The 13,995-nt window shown below is 44.5% G+C and overlaps 1 protein-coding gene across 15 annotated transcripts in view; it reads right to left on the bottom strand.

The window, feature by feature from the left end:
- LOC108892823 (kinesin heavy chain-like) overlaps positions 1–13,995 on the bottom strand; it is a 49,041-nt gene that overhangs the window by 2,435 nt on the left and 32,611 nt on the right. For 7 of the 15 annotated variants that reach the window (XM_051065996.1, XM_051065989.1, XM_051065990.1 and 4 more), the window contains 2 exons: positions 7,919–7,990; positions 7,717–7,821 (listed from right to left, as the gene is read on the bottom strand). The exons of 4 other annotated variants lie outside the window; for them this stretch is intronic. In XM_051065996.1, coding sequence (XP_050921953.1) covers positions 7,717–7,821; positions 7,919–7,990 — 177 coding nt within the window. Of the gene's footprint in view, positions 1–7,375; positions 7,619–7,716; positions 7,822–7,918; positions 7,991–13,995 lie in introns of those variants that run through there. 4 more of the 15 variants (XM_051066000.1, XM_051065998.1, XM_051065991.1 and 1 more) reach the window with 2 other exon arrangements.

Below are 13,995 nucleotides of genomic sequence, written 5' to 3'. Positions count from 1 at the left end.
TTTTTAAACTTTACTCATCATGAATTCATCATGAAAACAACAACGTGTCAGATTGACTATCGATCCGTTCCAAATACAGCATGCCAATACAGCGCATGCTCGGATTTCCTCGAGTACCCTCCCACACACACAACAGGATTTCTGACCGTAAATACCCTAATAAACACGTGTAACATTTGTCAGAGCGGCCGGGGAGCGTAAAATCATTCTTAATCCACCTGAAACCACAGGAAACTCCGGCAGGATCACCGTTAGAGCCATCATAGCGCCACATTATTGTTCAAGGATTTTTACTAAAGATATTCGCTTTCAGGGTCAATAAAATGAATTAAACCCATATCCTACCTAACCTTACTGATAGCAGTGTAAAGATGAAACACTAGGGGGCGCAAACGAAAAGCAGAGTTTGACTAAGTTGAACAAACACCTGTCAGCGCCGTGACACCAGAGTGTTGTATGGAGCGGGTTGAAGCAACAGAGAGGGAACAGGAATATTTCATCATAAAGATCGTTTCTCAGCACGTTTTCATTCAAATAAAACATTCTGACCATCACAACTGAATCTGATTTAATCATTCCAACCCTCACATAACTTTTGTTGTGATCTGGCGTTATATAAACTGAGATTGTGGTTAGGGTTAGGGTTAGGGGTGCGGGGGTGCGGGGTGGGGGTTGCACGGGAGGGGGAAGAGGGAAGAGGGGTGGGGGGTTCTTTTATTTTATTTTTTAACTTTCAGGCTGTGGAGACGCTCAAAGAAAAGTTGGCCCATAAACTCATAGCAATCATTTTTAATTGAAAACAGCTGCAGCTTTCTTCTGATTTCTCTGATGATGTCAAGTCAATATTTATTTATACAGCGTCAAATCATAACAGACGTCATGTCGAGGCGCTGTACACACAGAGCAGGTTTACACCGTGCTCTTTATATTATAATATTTATAAGGAGACCCAACAATTCAAACCATGAGCAAGCGTGGTGTGTTCATGAAACGGTCAAAGACTTTAAAGTGGGGATGAAGTCACTCAGAGTATTACAAGAAACACAGAGCCTTCGGCAGCTCAACACAAACTAAGGTGGAGATCACCTGAAACCCCCCTCTGTTCTCTACTTGACTTGGTACAGTCCAGTCAGACACTTTGTCAGATTTGAGCGACAACCTCCGAGTGTCGTTTGAATCAAGAGAAATACGTGACAAAGTGTTAAATGCAACACAAATATAAAACAAACTGACTGTTCTGCAAACGTCTGTGGATTTATATGTTGTCCGCAGCAGTTCACACAATAAAACATCGATCTTATAGTGATTTATTCACGGGACATTTTGTTTGGGGGAATCACACACGTGTCAGAAACGGGATTCGATTCCCGTGAGACCTGCACAGAGTGAGGTCCAGCCGCCCCCCTCCTCTCCCCAGTGCACTGCCCCCCTCCCCCCACGCTCTCGTCTATATAAGGCGCGCCGGAAACAGCGACTTCCTCTTTGACACCCGGCGCGCGCAGACGGAGCCAGCGAGAACTACTGCACGTGGTACAAACATTTGGTAACTCTCGCTTAAAATATCCACGCATTTATCACATTTTCTGCATTTTTACTGTTGTCGGTGCAGTTATTAAATGGTTATCTTTCAATTTAAGTGTAAACGTGAGTCTTTTGTTGGCTTACTTTGCAGATTTTGACTAATGCTAGAATCCTTGCAGATTTCAACTCCTGCTAGAATCATAGCCTAACCTAACTACATCTGTTTCTTCTCTGTGTTTTCCAGAAACGGGAGGTGAGGAGATACACTCGTGTCTGCGCTGCTGTTTGTTTGGACCTTGTTATTTAACCTTTGTTGCATCCATTCACATGTGTATCTCTGCACCTTTTGTTGCTGCTAGTTCTGCTGTAGCATTGTAATGCTAATGTTAATGCTAACGTTAAAGCTAATGCTAATGTTCAAGTTAAAGCTAATGCTAAAGTTAAAGCTAATGTTAATGTTAAAGTTAAAGCTAATGTTAAAGCTAATGCTAATGTTAATGTTAAAGTTAAAGCTAATGCTAAAGTTAAAGCTAATGTTAATGTTAATGTTAAAGTTAAAGCTAATGTTAAAGCTAATGTTAAAGTTAAAGCTAATGTTAATGTTAATGTTAAAGTTAAAGCTAATGTTAAAGCTAATGTTAAAGTTAAAGCTAATGCTAAAGTTAATAGTTAACAGTGTAAAACTGCACTAACAACAATAAAAATGCAGAAAATGTGATAAATGTGTGGATATTTTAAGTAAGAGTTACCAAATGTTTGTTCCATGTGCTCCAGTTCTTGCTGGCTAAAAAGTTTCAAAAGCACCTTGTACGCACAAGCATGTCCTATAAAACCAATAAGTCACTCCCTCCCTTCTTCCTGCCCCACCCCCCCTCTGGCTCCTCCTACCTGCCCCTCCCCTGACTCCTCCTACCTGCCCCGCCCCCTCTAGCTCCTCCTACCTGCCCCTCCCCCTGACTCCTCCTACCTAGTCCCACCCCCCTCTAGCTCCTCCTACCTAGCCCCACCCCCCTCTAGCTCCTCCTACCTAGCCCCCCCCACCTGATCTAGCCCCTCCCCCCCAGCTACCTCCCCCCCCCGAACTAAATTATCCTCTCCTGCTACCCCCTAACCCAGACGCTGGCAGTGAAGGGGATTCGAACTGGCCTCTCCCAGACCAGTCGACCATCCGGCCGCTGACGAACCCACTGCACCACCGTGCATCTGATATGAACAGAGCTCCGGGCGTATTTGACATCTTCATTTTGGCTGTTGAAAGCGAAAAACTCTTTGTCTCAACCAAGACTTGAACCTGCAACCTCTTGGTTCCCAATCACAACCTCTTGCCTGCAGACAAATCCACTGCACCACTGAGGATCTGATGTGACTAATGCTCGTGGCGCATTTGGCTTCTTCATTTTGGCAGTTGAAAGTGAAAAACTCTTTGTCTCAACCAAGAATTGAACTCACGAACTCTTGATTCCCAGTCCATCTCCTTAACCACTGACCTATGTGGTGAGACACCTGAACTCCTTTTTTCAAGCATTTCACTCTGTGATCTGCACACCAACCTTCAAAAACTCACTGCCTCAACCAAAAACTGAACTCACGACTCTTGAACATGAGTCAGTGTTCTACCAGTCTGCGCCATCTTGTCAGACAGTGGAGGACTCTTTCTTTAAGCATTTCAGCCTTTCTTTTGCACACCAGTCTTCAAAAACTCTTTGACGCAAGCAAGAATTGAACTCACCAACTCTTGAGACCCAGTCCATCTCCTTAACCACTGACCTATGTGGTGAGACACCTGAACTCCTTTTTTCAAGCATTTCACTCTGTGATCTGCACACCAGCCTTCAAAAACTCACTGCCTCAACCAAGAATTGAACTCACGACTCTTGAACATGAGTCAGTGTTCTACCAGTCTGTGCCATCTTGTCAGACAGTGGAGGACTCTTTCTTTAAGCATTTCAGCCTTTCTTTTGCACACCAGTCTTCAAAAACTCTTTGACGCAAGCAAGAAGTGAACTCACTAACTCTTGAGACCCAGTCCATCTCCTTAACCACTGACCTATGTGGTGAGACACCTGAACTCCTTTTTTCAAGCATTTCACTCTGTGATCTGCACACCAGCCTTCAAAAACTCACTGCCTTAACCAAGAATTGAACTCATGACTCTTGAATACGAGTCAGTGTTCTACCAGTCTGCGCCATCTTGTCAGACAGCTGAGACACATTTCTTTGAGCCTTTCAGTGTTTACTTTGAGTGCTGGGCATCAAAACTCTGCAGCCTCTGACCCAAAACCTCAAAACCAGAGGAACCGATAACTCTGAACTTCAGTGTCGGTGTGAGCTATAAGGCGACGTGTTGATCAGAAGCTTTTGTCAGACTTTGATTCAAAAATCTCTGCTTGTACGACCCACAACTGAGTCAAATCCACATCCTCAGAACCTAAAGGTTCAGCTATCTCATCAGACCCTTCACACTTATTTCCTGAAGCCTTTGGGAGTTTACAGAGGGTCCTGGACTTCATCAAAATCCACCACAACTCAAACCCAAGAACTTCAGAGGGGTCATTCCATATCAGATCAGAAAAGGTTGCTGCAGCACCATCTCTGATTTTGTTCAGACATTGACATGAACAGGTCCAGAAAACAAGGCCTGTACACGGCCCACGTTTTCATGTTTTCAGCCTTTGATATTATTCTGTTTTTATAACCTGACAAACACCTTATCTGAGAAGTCATGTTTGGACATTAAGACCTAGTACTATTATCACTGTCTCAGGGAGAAGAGGGAGAGTCTGAACTCAGCTCTGAGAGGGTTTCAGAAGGAGCACTGACATACAGGGTCTGTGTCCACCAGAGGGCGCTGATGAGCTCAGGTGCTCATGACCATGCTCACCTCCAGTACCTGCAAAGAAAGCAGCCACACTGCAAGTGACAGGCACACAGGGCAGAGAGACAACACAGCGATCTTACAAAGTTTGGTGAAGCTAGGAATAAAACTTGTCAGGATGTTAATGCCCAGACATGGCTTCTCAGATAAGGTGACTTTGAGAGGGTAAAAATAAAAAATATCAAGAGCTAAAAACATATCACAGCATTAGATTTGAACTCAAGTTTCACCAAAACTGATAAGATGGAAGACAAACACGTTCTCAACATGACTGAACCATTAAAGGTTTGTACTGCCTGACCATCTCTTTGTACCTGCACAATATCAATCCTTAGTTTTTCCAACTCAATTGATTGGTGAGGTGGAGGAGGGAGAGGAGGGAGAGGAGGGAGAGGGGACTTGGGTTGTACCAAGTTGGGCAGTGCAGAGTTCAGGGGGCGGGGTTTGAAATCACAGAAACTCTTCAAGCCACTGAGTCAAGCTACTGCTGAGGGAGAAACACAAACCAAAGCCAGTGGGTGTGTCTCAGGGAGAAGAGGGAGAGTCTGAACTCAGCTCTGAGAGGGTTTCAGAAGGAGCACTGACATACAGGGTCTGTGTCCACCAGAGGGCGCTGATGAGCTCAGGTGCTGATGGCCCTCTGCCATGCTCACCTCCAGTATCTGCAAAGCTTTTAAAAGCCTTATTTCAGGGAATCAAACACCGTATAGACAAAGAACAAACTAAATCTGAGACAGTGCAGCAACCACTCTCTTGGATTGAAACATCTGTGGACGTCAGATGTTTGGATCTGAACCAACAGCCTGTTTAAAGGGCTGCTCCTCATCAAGCCCCTGGGTCACAAAGGTCAAGAGGTTCTCAGTCTGTATTTTGGAGCGTCATTTCTCAGACTCCAGTCTTACTGGTGGGGTTTAGGCTTCAAGCCAGATTCATGTACTGTATTTTGGTTCAAATCAGCAATGAAATTCTGTTTTATAAATCTGGACTAGTTGCCTCAACAAAAGAATTAGATCCACAGCCATTCTTTAATTACCAGCAGCTGATATTCAGTCATTTTGCAGATATAATAACCGTTAAAGGTTTGTACTGCCTGACCATCTCTTTGTACCTGCACAATATCAATCCTTAGTTTTTCCAACTGGATTGCTGGATGAGGTGGAGGAGGGAGAGGAGGGAGAGGAGGGAGAGGGGACTTGGGTTGTACCAAGTTGGGCAGTGCAGAGTTCAGGGGGCGGGGTTTGAAATCACAGAAACTCTTCAAGCCACTGAGTCAAGCTACTGCTGAGGGAGAAACACAAACCAAAGCCAGTGGGTGTGTCTCAGGGAGAAGAGGGAGAGTCTGAACTCAGCTCTGAGAGGGTTTCAGAAGGAGCACTGACATACAGGGTCTGTGTCCACCAGAGGGCGCTGATGAGCTCAGGTGCTGATGGCCCTCTGCCATGCTCACCTGCAGTATCTGCAAAGAAAGCAGCCACACTGCAAGTGACAGGCACACAGGGCAGAGAGACAACACAGCGATCTTACAAAGTTTGGTGAAGCTAGGAATAAAACTTGTCAGGATGTTAATGCCCAGACATGGCTTCTCAGATAAGGTGACTTTGAGAGGGTAAAAATAAAAAATATCAAGAGCTAAAAACATATCACAGCATTAGATTTGAACTCAAGTTTCACCAAAACTGATAAGATGGAAGACAAACATGTTCTCAACATGACTGAACCATTAAAGGTTTGTACTGCCTGACCATCTCTTTGTACCTGCACGATATCAATCCTTAGTTTTTCCAACTCAATTGCTTGGTGAGGTGGAGGAGGGAGAGGAGGGAGAGGAGGGAGAGGGGACTTGGGTTGTACCAAGTTGGGCAGTGCAGAGTTCAGGGGGCGGGGTTTGAAGTCACAGAAACTCTTCAAGCCACTGAGTCAAGCTACTGCTGAGGGAGAAACACAAACCAAAGCCAGTGGGTGTGTCTCAGGGAGAAGAGGGAGAGTCTGAACTCAGCTCTGAGAGGGTTTCAGAAGGAGCACTGACATACAGGGTCTGTGTCCACCAGAGGGCGCTGATGAGCTCAGGTGCTGATGGCCCTCTGCCATGCTCACCTCCAGTATCTGCAAAGCTTTTAAAAGCCTTATTTCAGGGAATCAAACACCGTATAGACAAAGAACAAACTAAATCTGAGACAGTGCAGCAACCACTCTCTTGGACTGAAACATCTGTGGACGTCAGATGTTTGGATCTGAACCAACAGCCTGTTTAAAGGGCTGCTCCTCATCAAGCCCCTGGGTCACAAAGGTCAAGAGGTTCTCAGTCTGTATTTTGGAGCGTCATTTCTCAGACTCCAGTCTTACTGGTGGGGTTTAGGCTTCAAGCCAGATTCATGTACTGTATTTTGGTTCAAATCAGCAATGAAATTCTGTTTTATAAATCTGGACTAGTTGTCTCAACAAAAGAATTAGATCCACAGCCATTCTTTAATTACCAGCAGCTGATATTCAGTCATTTTGCAGATATAATAACCGTTAAAGGTTTGTACTGCCTGACCATCTCTTTGTACCTGCACAATATCAATCCTTAGTTTTTCCAACTGGATTGCTGGATGAGGTGGAGGAGGGAGAGGAGGGAGAGGAGGGAGAGGAGGGAGAGGGGACTTGGGTTGTACCAAGTTGGGCAGTGCAGAGTTCAGGGGGCGGGGTTTGAAATCACAGAAACTCTTCAAGCCACTGAGTCAAGCTACTGCTGAGGGAGAAACACAATCCAAAGCCAGTGGGTGTGTCTCAGGGAGAAGAGGGAGAGTCTGAACTCAGCTCTGAGAGGGTTTCAGAAGGAGCACTGACATACAGGGCCTGTGTCCACCAGAGGGCGCTGATGAGCTCAGGTGCTCATGACCATGCTCACCTCCAGTACCTGCAAAGAAAGCAGCCACACTGCAAGTGACAGGCACACAGGGCAGAGAGACAACACAGCAATCTTACAAAGTTTGGTGAAGCTAGGAATAAAACTTGTCAGGATGTTAATGCCCAGACATGGCTTCTCAGATAAGGTGACTTTGAGAGGGTAAAAATAAGAACAATTTAACAAATTGTACTTAAGAACAATTTTGAGGTACCTACCTGAGTATTTCCATTGAAACTTTTGATGCTTATAGTAAATTATGCAGAGAATGCTTTCATTGAAGTAGGTGTATTTTTATTTTACTGTATTGCTATTTTGACTTCTTCCATCACTGGCTGAGAAAAAAGAAAAATACTAGTCTCCTTCACAGAACGTCAGCTTATTTTGTATTAATGTTACATATGCTGTATATAGTATATGTTAGGTACTTTACCTGCTTGTGGACTTTTGTGAGCTGCTCCAAGTTATTCTCCAGGAATGAGATCTTCTGTTTCTGGGCGATGTTGCCAAGCCCTTCCTCACAGTCCATCTCTGCACTCTAACAACAATAGTCAGAGCACAGGTTCAGTGTTAAACTGGCATTTTCAGAGAGATGATGCTTAACAGAACCAAGCAAGCAGAGGAAGGTGATGTACCTTCTTAACCCGTGTGGTGAGGTCCAGAACGAAGAGTTTGCGGAGGTTGTGAAGAGTCTGCAGCTCTTTGGCCTGAAAGAACAAGAAGAAAGTGATAATGATGGTTAGTAAGTGTGGAAGACAGGCTGAGGATTGAAGGATTAAACGACACCTCCTCTCCATCTGGAACAACGGGTGAGTGCCACTCTGGTTCTCCTGCAGCAGACACAGTGGTGAGTGTGAGATTTGACCATAAACCTCTGCCCTGTGTCGCAGCTCCATCATGGGCTTCATCAGTAGGAGAGGAGAGGGAGAAGGCTGTGCTTCCTGCTCAGGTTCAGTGAGAGCAGCAGAGAGGGAGCCATCACCTTCACCTGGATCCAACACTGCTGCTTTAAACTCTGCACGGCTCGCTGACAGAACCATCCACAGTTTTCACACTCGGATTTCTCCCAAATCCTCCATTTGTTGGGTCATTGTAAATCTTCTGAGACTGAGCTGTGTTTATGGGAAGCTGTTTCTCACTCGTGCCGGCAAAATTCAATTAACGGGCAGCCGTCCCTTTACTTTGAGCACGATATCTCAGTAAGGCCTCGAGGGAATTTTAATACAAATATTCAGTTGGACTCAAAGATGAACTGATTACATGCAGGTGGTCAAAAGGCCAAAGGTCACCGTGACAGCACCAAACACATTTACGGCCACAATTCAAGAATTCACAGTCTTATTAACTGCAGCAGGACTGGTCGGTGGAGGCGTATCGATACTACGATTGATACTTTTCTGTTACTTGGTGGTTGTTAACAGAACCGCTCATGTTTTCATTATTTAACTTTGAGTGAGCAACATCTTGAGGAACGCACAGAAAACTGGAAACCGCATCCTCTCTGCCTCTTCATACTCAAACTGTAGAGTTGACTGTGTTCAGAGTTCCTGAAGCAGCAGTCATTTGTTTTTCCTGCTCAGTCTGATCTCTGTCTTCTCAGCTGTAAATCTCGCCGTCTGTCTTTTGTTTTGTTTTTTTGTATTTCTCTTCCTGCTCGGCCTCCAGACCAGCAATCTGATTGGATTTGGAGAGTTTGACGTTCAGGTAGACGCCGCTTCAATCTGTTCCCCTGCTAAACTGCTGCAGTTTAACTCAACTATACTTTACTACACTAACAGCTGTGGCTCTCCCTCCTCCAACACAAGTGTTTGTTTTATTTTTGACACTTATTAAAGCTTGAAATACAAACAGCAGTAGAGAAAATAGTTGACATGCATGCAGAATGAATTTAGGACAAATCTAAAGCGCCTCGGTCATGTATTGTATTTCTTTACGTGTCTGTTGCATGAAATTCACTTGTTAACATAAAATTCATGCAGAAAGATCCCCTTCATTCTTAGAACAATACTCTGGATTTACATTAGAGCTGGAGTCACTTTACTTTGTGTCTTTGTACCTAACAACCTGTCCTTTTCTCTTCTTCTCAGATGAGCGCAGACTTTCCTGACCAGAAGTAAAGATGAGCTCCTCATCCTCTTGTTACCAGTGTACTCTTCATGTCTTTGTTTAATGCAGAGACTAAAGCCCCATTTGGACGGGATTAACTGTACGGGAGGAGGTGGAGAATTAAATCTTCACTGTGGTCTTCTGTAATGTAACCTCCATAACTCTGCTAAGAAGTCAGAAAAAAGACACTTGTGTTTGTGCAGAACTTGCTTTTGGAACTTGTTTTTAACTTTTCTTCAGTATCACAGTGATCCAGTGACAGCTGTCTGTACGCCCATGGGTTCACTGCAGACAGGAGATGATCGCAGCTAATTCTGCATACTTAGAATAAAAATATGTGAATAAATGTATATGCTGTGATTACTGCAGGTATGGGTGGGTGGGCCAGGTATTGTTAAACTAGCCCACCTCCTCTAAAAAAGATCCAGTCCAAATGGAGCTGAAGTCGGGTTTAGACGGGATCTGTCACTTTATTTTTGTACATACATCTGTTTTTATTAAGTCCATAATACTCCCTGCTGTAAAACAGTGAAAATAAAGAATGTGATTCTGCGTGCCTCCTTAAATTTGCCATAAAATCACATTGATTAATTGGACATTGTGTATTTGAGTCTGCAAAAACATCTTATTGTGTGGAGGTGACTTTAGACTAAACAAACATGGCGGATGACAGCGGACCCCCCCCCATTTTTAAACTTTACTCATCATGAATTCATCATGAAAACAACAACGTGTCAGATTGACTATCGATCCGTTCCAAATGACAGCCAATACAGCGCATGCTCGGATTTCCTCGAGTACCCTCCACACACACAACAGGATTTCTGACCGTAAATACCCTAATAAACACGTGTAACATTTGTCAGAGCGGCCGGGGAGCGTAAAATCATTCTTAATCCACCTGAAACCACAGGAAACTCCGGCAGGATCACCGTTAGAGCCATCATAGCGCCACATTATTGTTCAAGGATTTTTACTAAAGATATTCGCTTTCAGGGTCAATAAAATGAATTAAACCCATATCCTACCTAACCTTACTGATAGCAATGTAAAGATGAAACACTAGGGGGCGCAAACGAAAAGCAGAGTTTGACTAAGTTGAACAAACACCTGTCAGCGCCGTGACACCAGAGTGTTGTATGGAGCGGGTTGAAGCAACAGAGAGGGAACAGGAATATTTCATCATAAAGATCGTTTCTCAGCACGTTTTCATTCAAATAAAACATTCTGACCATCACAACTGAATCTGATTTAATCATTCCAACCCTCACATAACTTTTGTTGTGATCTGGCGTTATATAAACTGAGATTGTGGTTAGGGTTAGGGTTAGGGGTGCGGGGGTGCGGGGTGGGGGTTGCACGGGAGGGGGAAGAGGGAAGAGGGGTGGGGGGTTATTTTATTTTATTTTTTAACTTTCAGGCTGTGGAGCAGGAGACGCTCAAAGAAAAGTTGGCCCATAAACTCATAGCAATCATTTTTAATTGAAAACAGCTGCAGCTTTCTTCTGATTTCTCTGATGATGTCAAGTCAATATTTATTTATACAGCGTCAAATCATAACAGACGTCATGTCGAGGCGCTGTACACACAGAGCAGGTTTACACCGTGCTCTTTATATTATAATATTTATAAGGAGACCCAACAATTCAAACCATGAGCAAGCGTGGTGTGTTCATGAAACGGTCAAAGACTTTAAAGTGGGGATGAAGTCAGTCAGAGTATTACAAGAAACACAGAGCCTTCGGCAGCTCAACACAAACTAAGGTGGAGATCACCTGAAACCCCCCTCTGTTCTCTACTTGACTTGGTACAGTCCAGTCAGACACTTTGTCAGATTTGAGCGACAACCTCCGAGTGTCGTTTGAATCAAGAGAAATACGTGACAAAGTGTTAAATGCAACACAAATATAAAACAAACTGACTGTTCTGCAAACGTCTGTGGATTTATATGTTGTCCGCAGCAGTTCACACAATAAAACATCGATCTTATAGTGATTTATTCACGGGACATTTTGTTTGGGGGAATCACACACGTGTCAGAAACGGGATTCGATTCCCGTGAGACCTGCACAGAGTGAGGTCCAGCCGCCCCCCTCCTCTCCCCAGTGCACTGCCCCCCTCCCCCCACGCTCTCGTCTATATAAGGCGCGCCGGAAACAGCGACTTCCTCTTTGACACCCGGCGCGCGCAGACGGAGCCAGCCGAGAACTACTGCACGTGGTACAAACATTTGGTAACTCTCGCTTAAAATATCCACGCATTTATCACATTTTCTGCGTTTTTACTGTTGTCGGTGCAGTTATTAAATGGTTATCTTTCAATTTAAGTGTAAACGTGAGTCTTTTGTTGGCTTACTTTGCAGATTTTGACTAATGCTAGAATCCTTGCAGATTTCAACTCCTGCTAGAATCATAGCCTAACCTAACTACATCTGTTTCTTCTCTGTGTTTTCCAGAAACGGGAGGTGAGGAGATACACTCGTGTCTGCGCTGCTGTTTGTTTGGACCTTGTTATTTAACCTTTGTTGCATCCATTCACAAGTGTATCTCTGCACCTTTTGTTGCTGCTAGTTCTGCTGTAGCATTGTAATGCTAATGTTAATGCTAACGTTAAAGCTAATGCTAATGTTAAAGTTAAAGCTAATGCTAAAGTTAAAGCTAATGTTAATGTTAAAGTTAAAGCTAATGTTAAAGCTAATGCTAATGTTAATGTTAAAGTTAAAGCTAATGCTAAAGTTAAAGCTAATGTTAAAGTTAAAGCTAATGTTAAAGTTAAAGCTAATGTTAAAGTTAAAGCTAATGCTAAAGTTAATAGTTAACAGTGTAAAACTGCACTAACAACAATAAAAATGCAGAAAATGTGATAAATGTGTGGATATTTTAAGTAAGAGTTACCAAATGTTTGTTCCATGTGCTCCAGTTCTTGCTGGCTAAAAAGTTTCAAAAGCACCTCGTATGCACAAGCATGTCCTATAAAACCAATAAGTCACTCCCTCCCTTCCTCCTGCCCCACCCCCCCTCTGGCTCCTCCTACCTGCCCCTCCCCCTGACTCCTCCTACCTCCTCTGGCTCCTCCTACCTGCCCCTCCCCTGACTCCTCCTACTCTGGCTCCTCCTACCTGCCCCTCCCCCTGACTCCTCCTACCTACTCTAGCTCCTCCTACCTGCCCCTCCCCCTGACTCCTCCTACTCTAGCTCCTCCTACCTCCCCTCTGACTCCTCCTACCTAGTCCCCACCCCCCTCTAGCTCCTCCTACCTAGCCCCACCCCCCTCTAGCTCCTCCTACCTAGCCCCCCCCACCTGATCTAGCCCCTCCCCCCAGCTACCTCCCCCCCCCGAACTAAATTATCCTCTCCTGCTACCCCCTAACCCAGACGCTGGCAGTGAAGGGGATTCGAACCGGCCTCTCCCAGACCAGTCGACCATCCGGCCGCTGACGAACCCACTGCACCACCGTGCATCTGATATGAAGAGCTCCGGGCGTATTTGACATCTTCATTTTGGCTGTTGAAAGAAAAAACTCTTTGTCTCAACCAAGACTTGAACCTGCAACCTCTTGGTTCCCAATCACAACCTCTTGCCTGCAGACAAATCCACTGCACCACTGAGGATCTGATGTGACTAATGCTCGTGGCGCATTTGGCTTCTTCATTTTGGCAGTTGAAAGTGAAAAACTCTTTGTCTCAATCAAAATTGAACTCACCAACTCTTGATTCCCAGTCCATCTCCTTAACCACTGACCTACTGAGCTTCTTTTTTCAAGCATTTCACTCTGTGATCTGCTTCAAAAACTCACTGCCTCAACCAAGAATTGAACTCATGACTCTTGAGACCCAGTCCATCTCCTTAACCACTGACCTATGTGGTGAGACACCTGAACTCCTTTTTTCAAGCATTTCACTCTGTGATCTGCACACCAGCCTTCAAAAACTCACTGCCTCAACCAAGAATTGAACTCACGACTCTTGAACATGAGTCAGTGTTCTACCAGTCTGCGCCATCTTGTCAGACAGTGGAGGACTCTTTCTTTAAGCATTTCAGCCTTTCTTTTGCACACCAGTCTTCAAAAACTCTTTGACGCAAGCAAGAATTGAACTCACCAACTCTTGAGAACCAGTCCATCTCCTTAACCACTGACCTATGTGGTGAGACACCTGAACTTCTTTTTTCAAGCATTTCACTCTGTGATCTGCACACCAGCCTTCAAAAACTCACTGCCTCAAGCAAGAATTGAACTCACGACTCTTGAACACGAGTCAGTGTTCTACCAGTCTGCGCCATCTTGTCAGACAGCTGAGACACATTTCTTTGAGCCTTTCAGTGTTTACTTTGAGTGCTGGGCATCAAAACTCTGCAGCCTCTGACCCAAGACCTCAAAACCAGAGGAACCGATAACTCTGAACTTCAGTGTCGGTGTGAGCTATAAGGCGACGTGTTGATCAGAGGCTTTTGTCAGACTTTGATTCAAAAATCTCTGCTTGTACGACCCACAACTGAGTCAAATCCACATCCTCAGAACCTAAAGGTTCAGCTATCTCATCAGACCCTTCACACTTATTTCCTGGAGCCTTTGGGAGTTTACAGAGGGTCCTGGACTTCATCAAAA

This window comes from Lates calcarifer, linkage group LG7_2 (assembly GCF_001640805.2).
Source record: "Lates calcarifer isolate ASB-BC8 linkage group LG7_2, TLL_Latcal_v3, whole genome shotgun sequence".
NCBI classification, from domain to species: domain Eukaryota; kingdom Metazoa; phylum Chordata; class Actinopteri; family Centropomidae; genus Lates; species Lates calcarifer.
The sequence above is the reverse complement of the archived record's forward strand: the minus strand, read 5'-3'. Positions and strand labels throughout refer to the sequence as shown.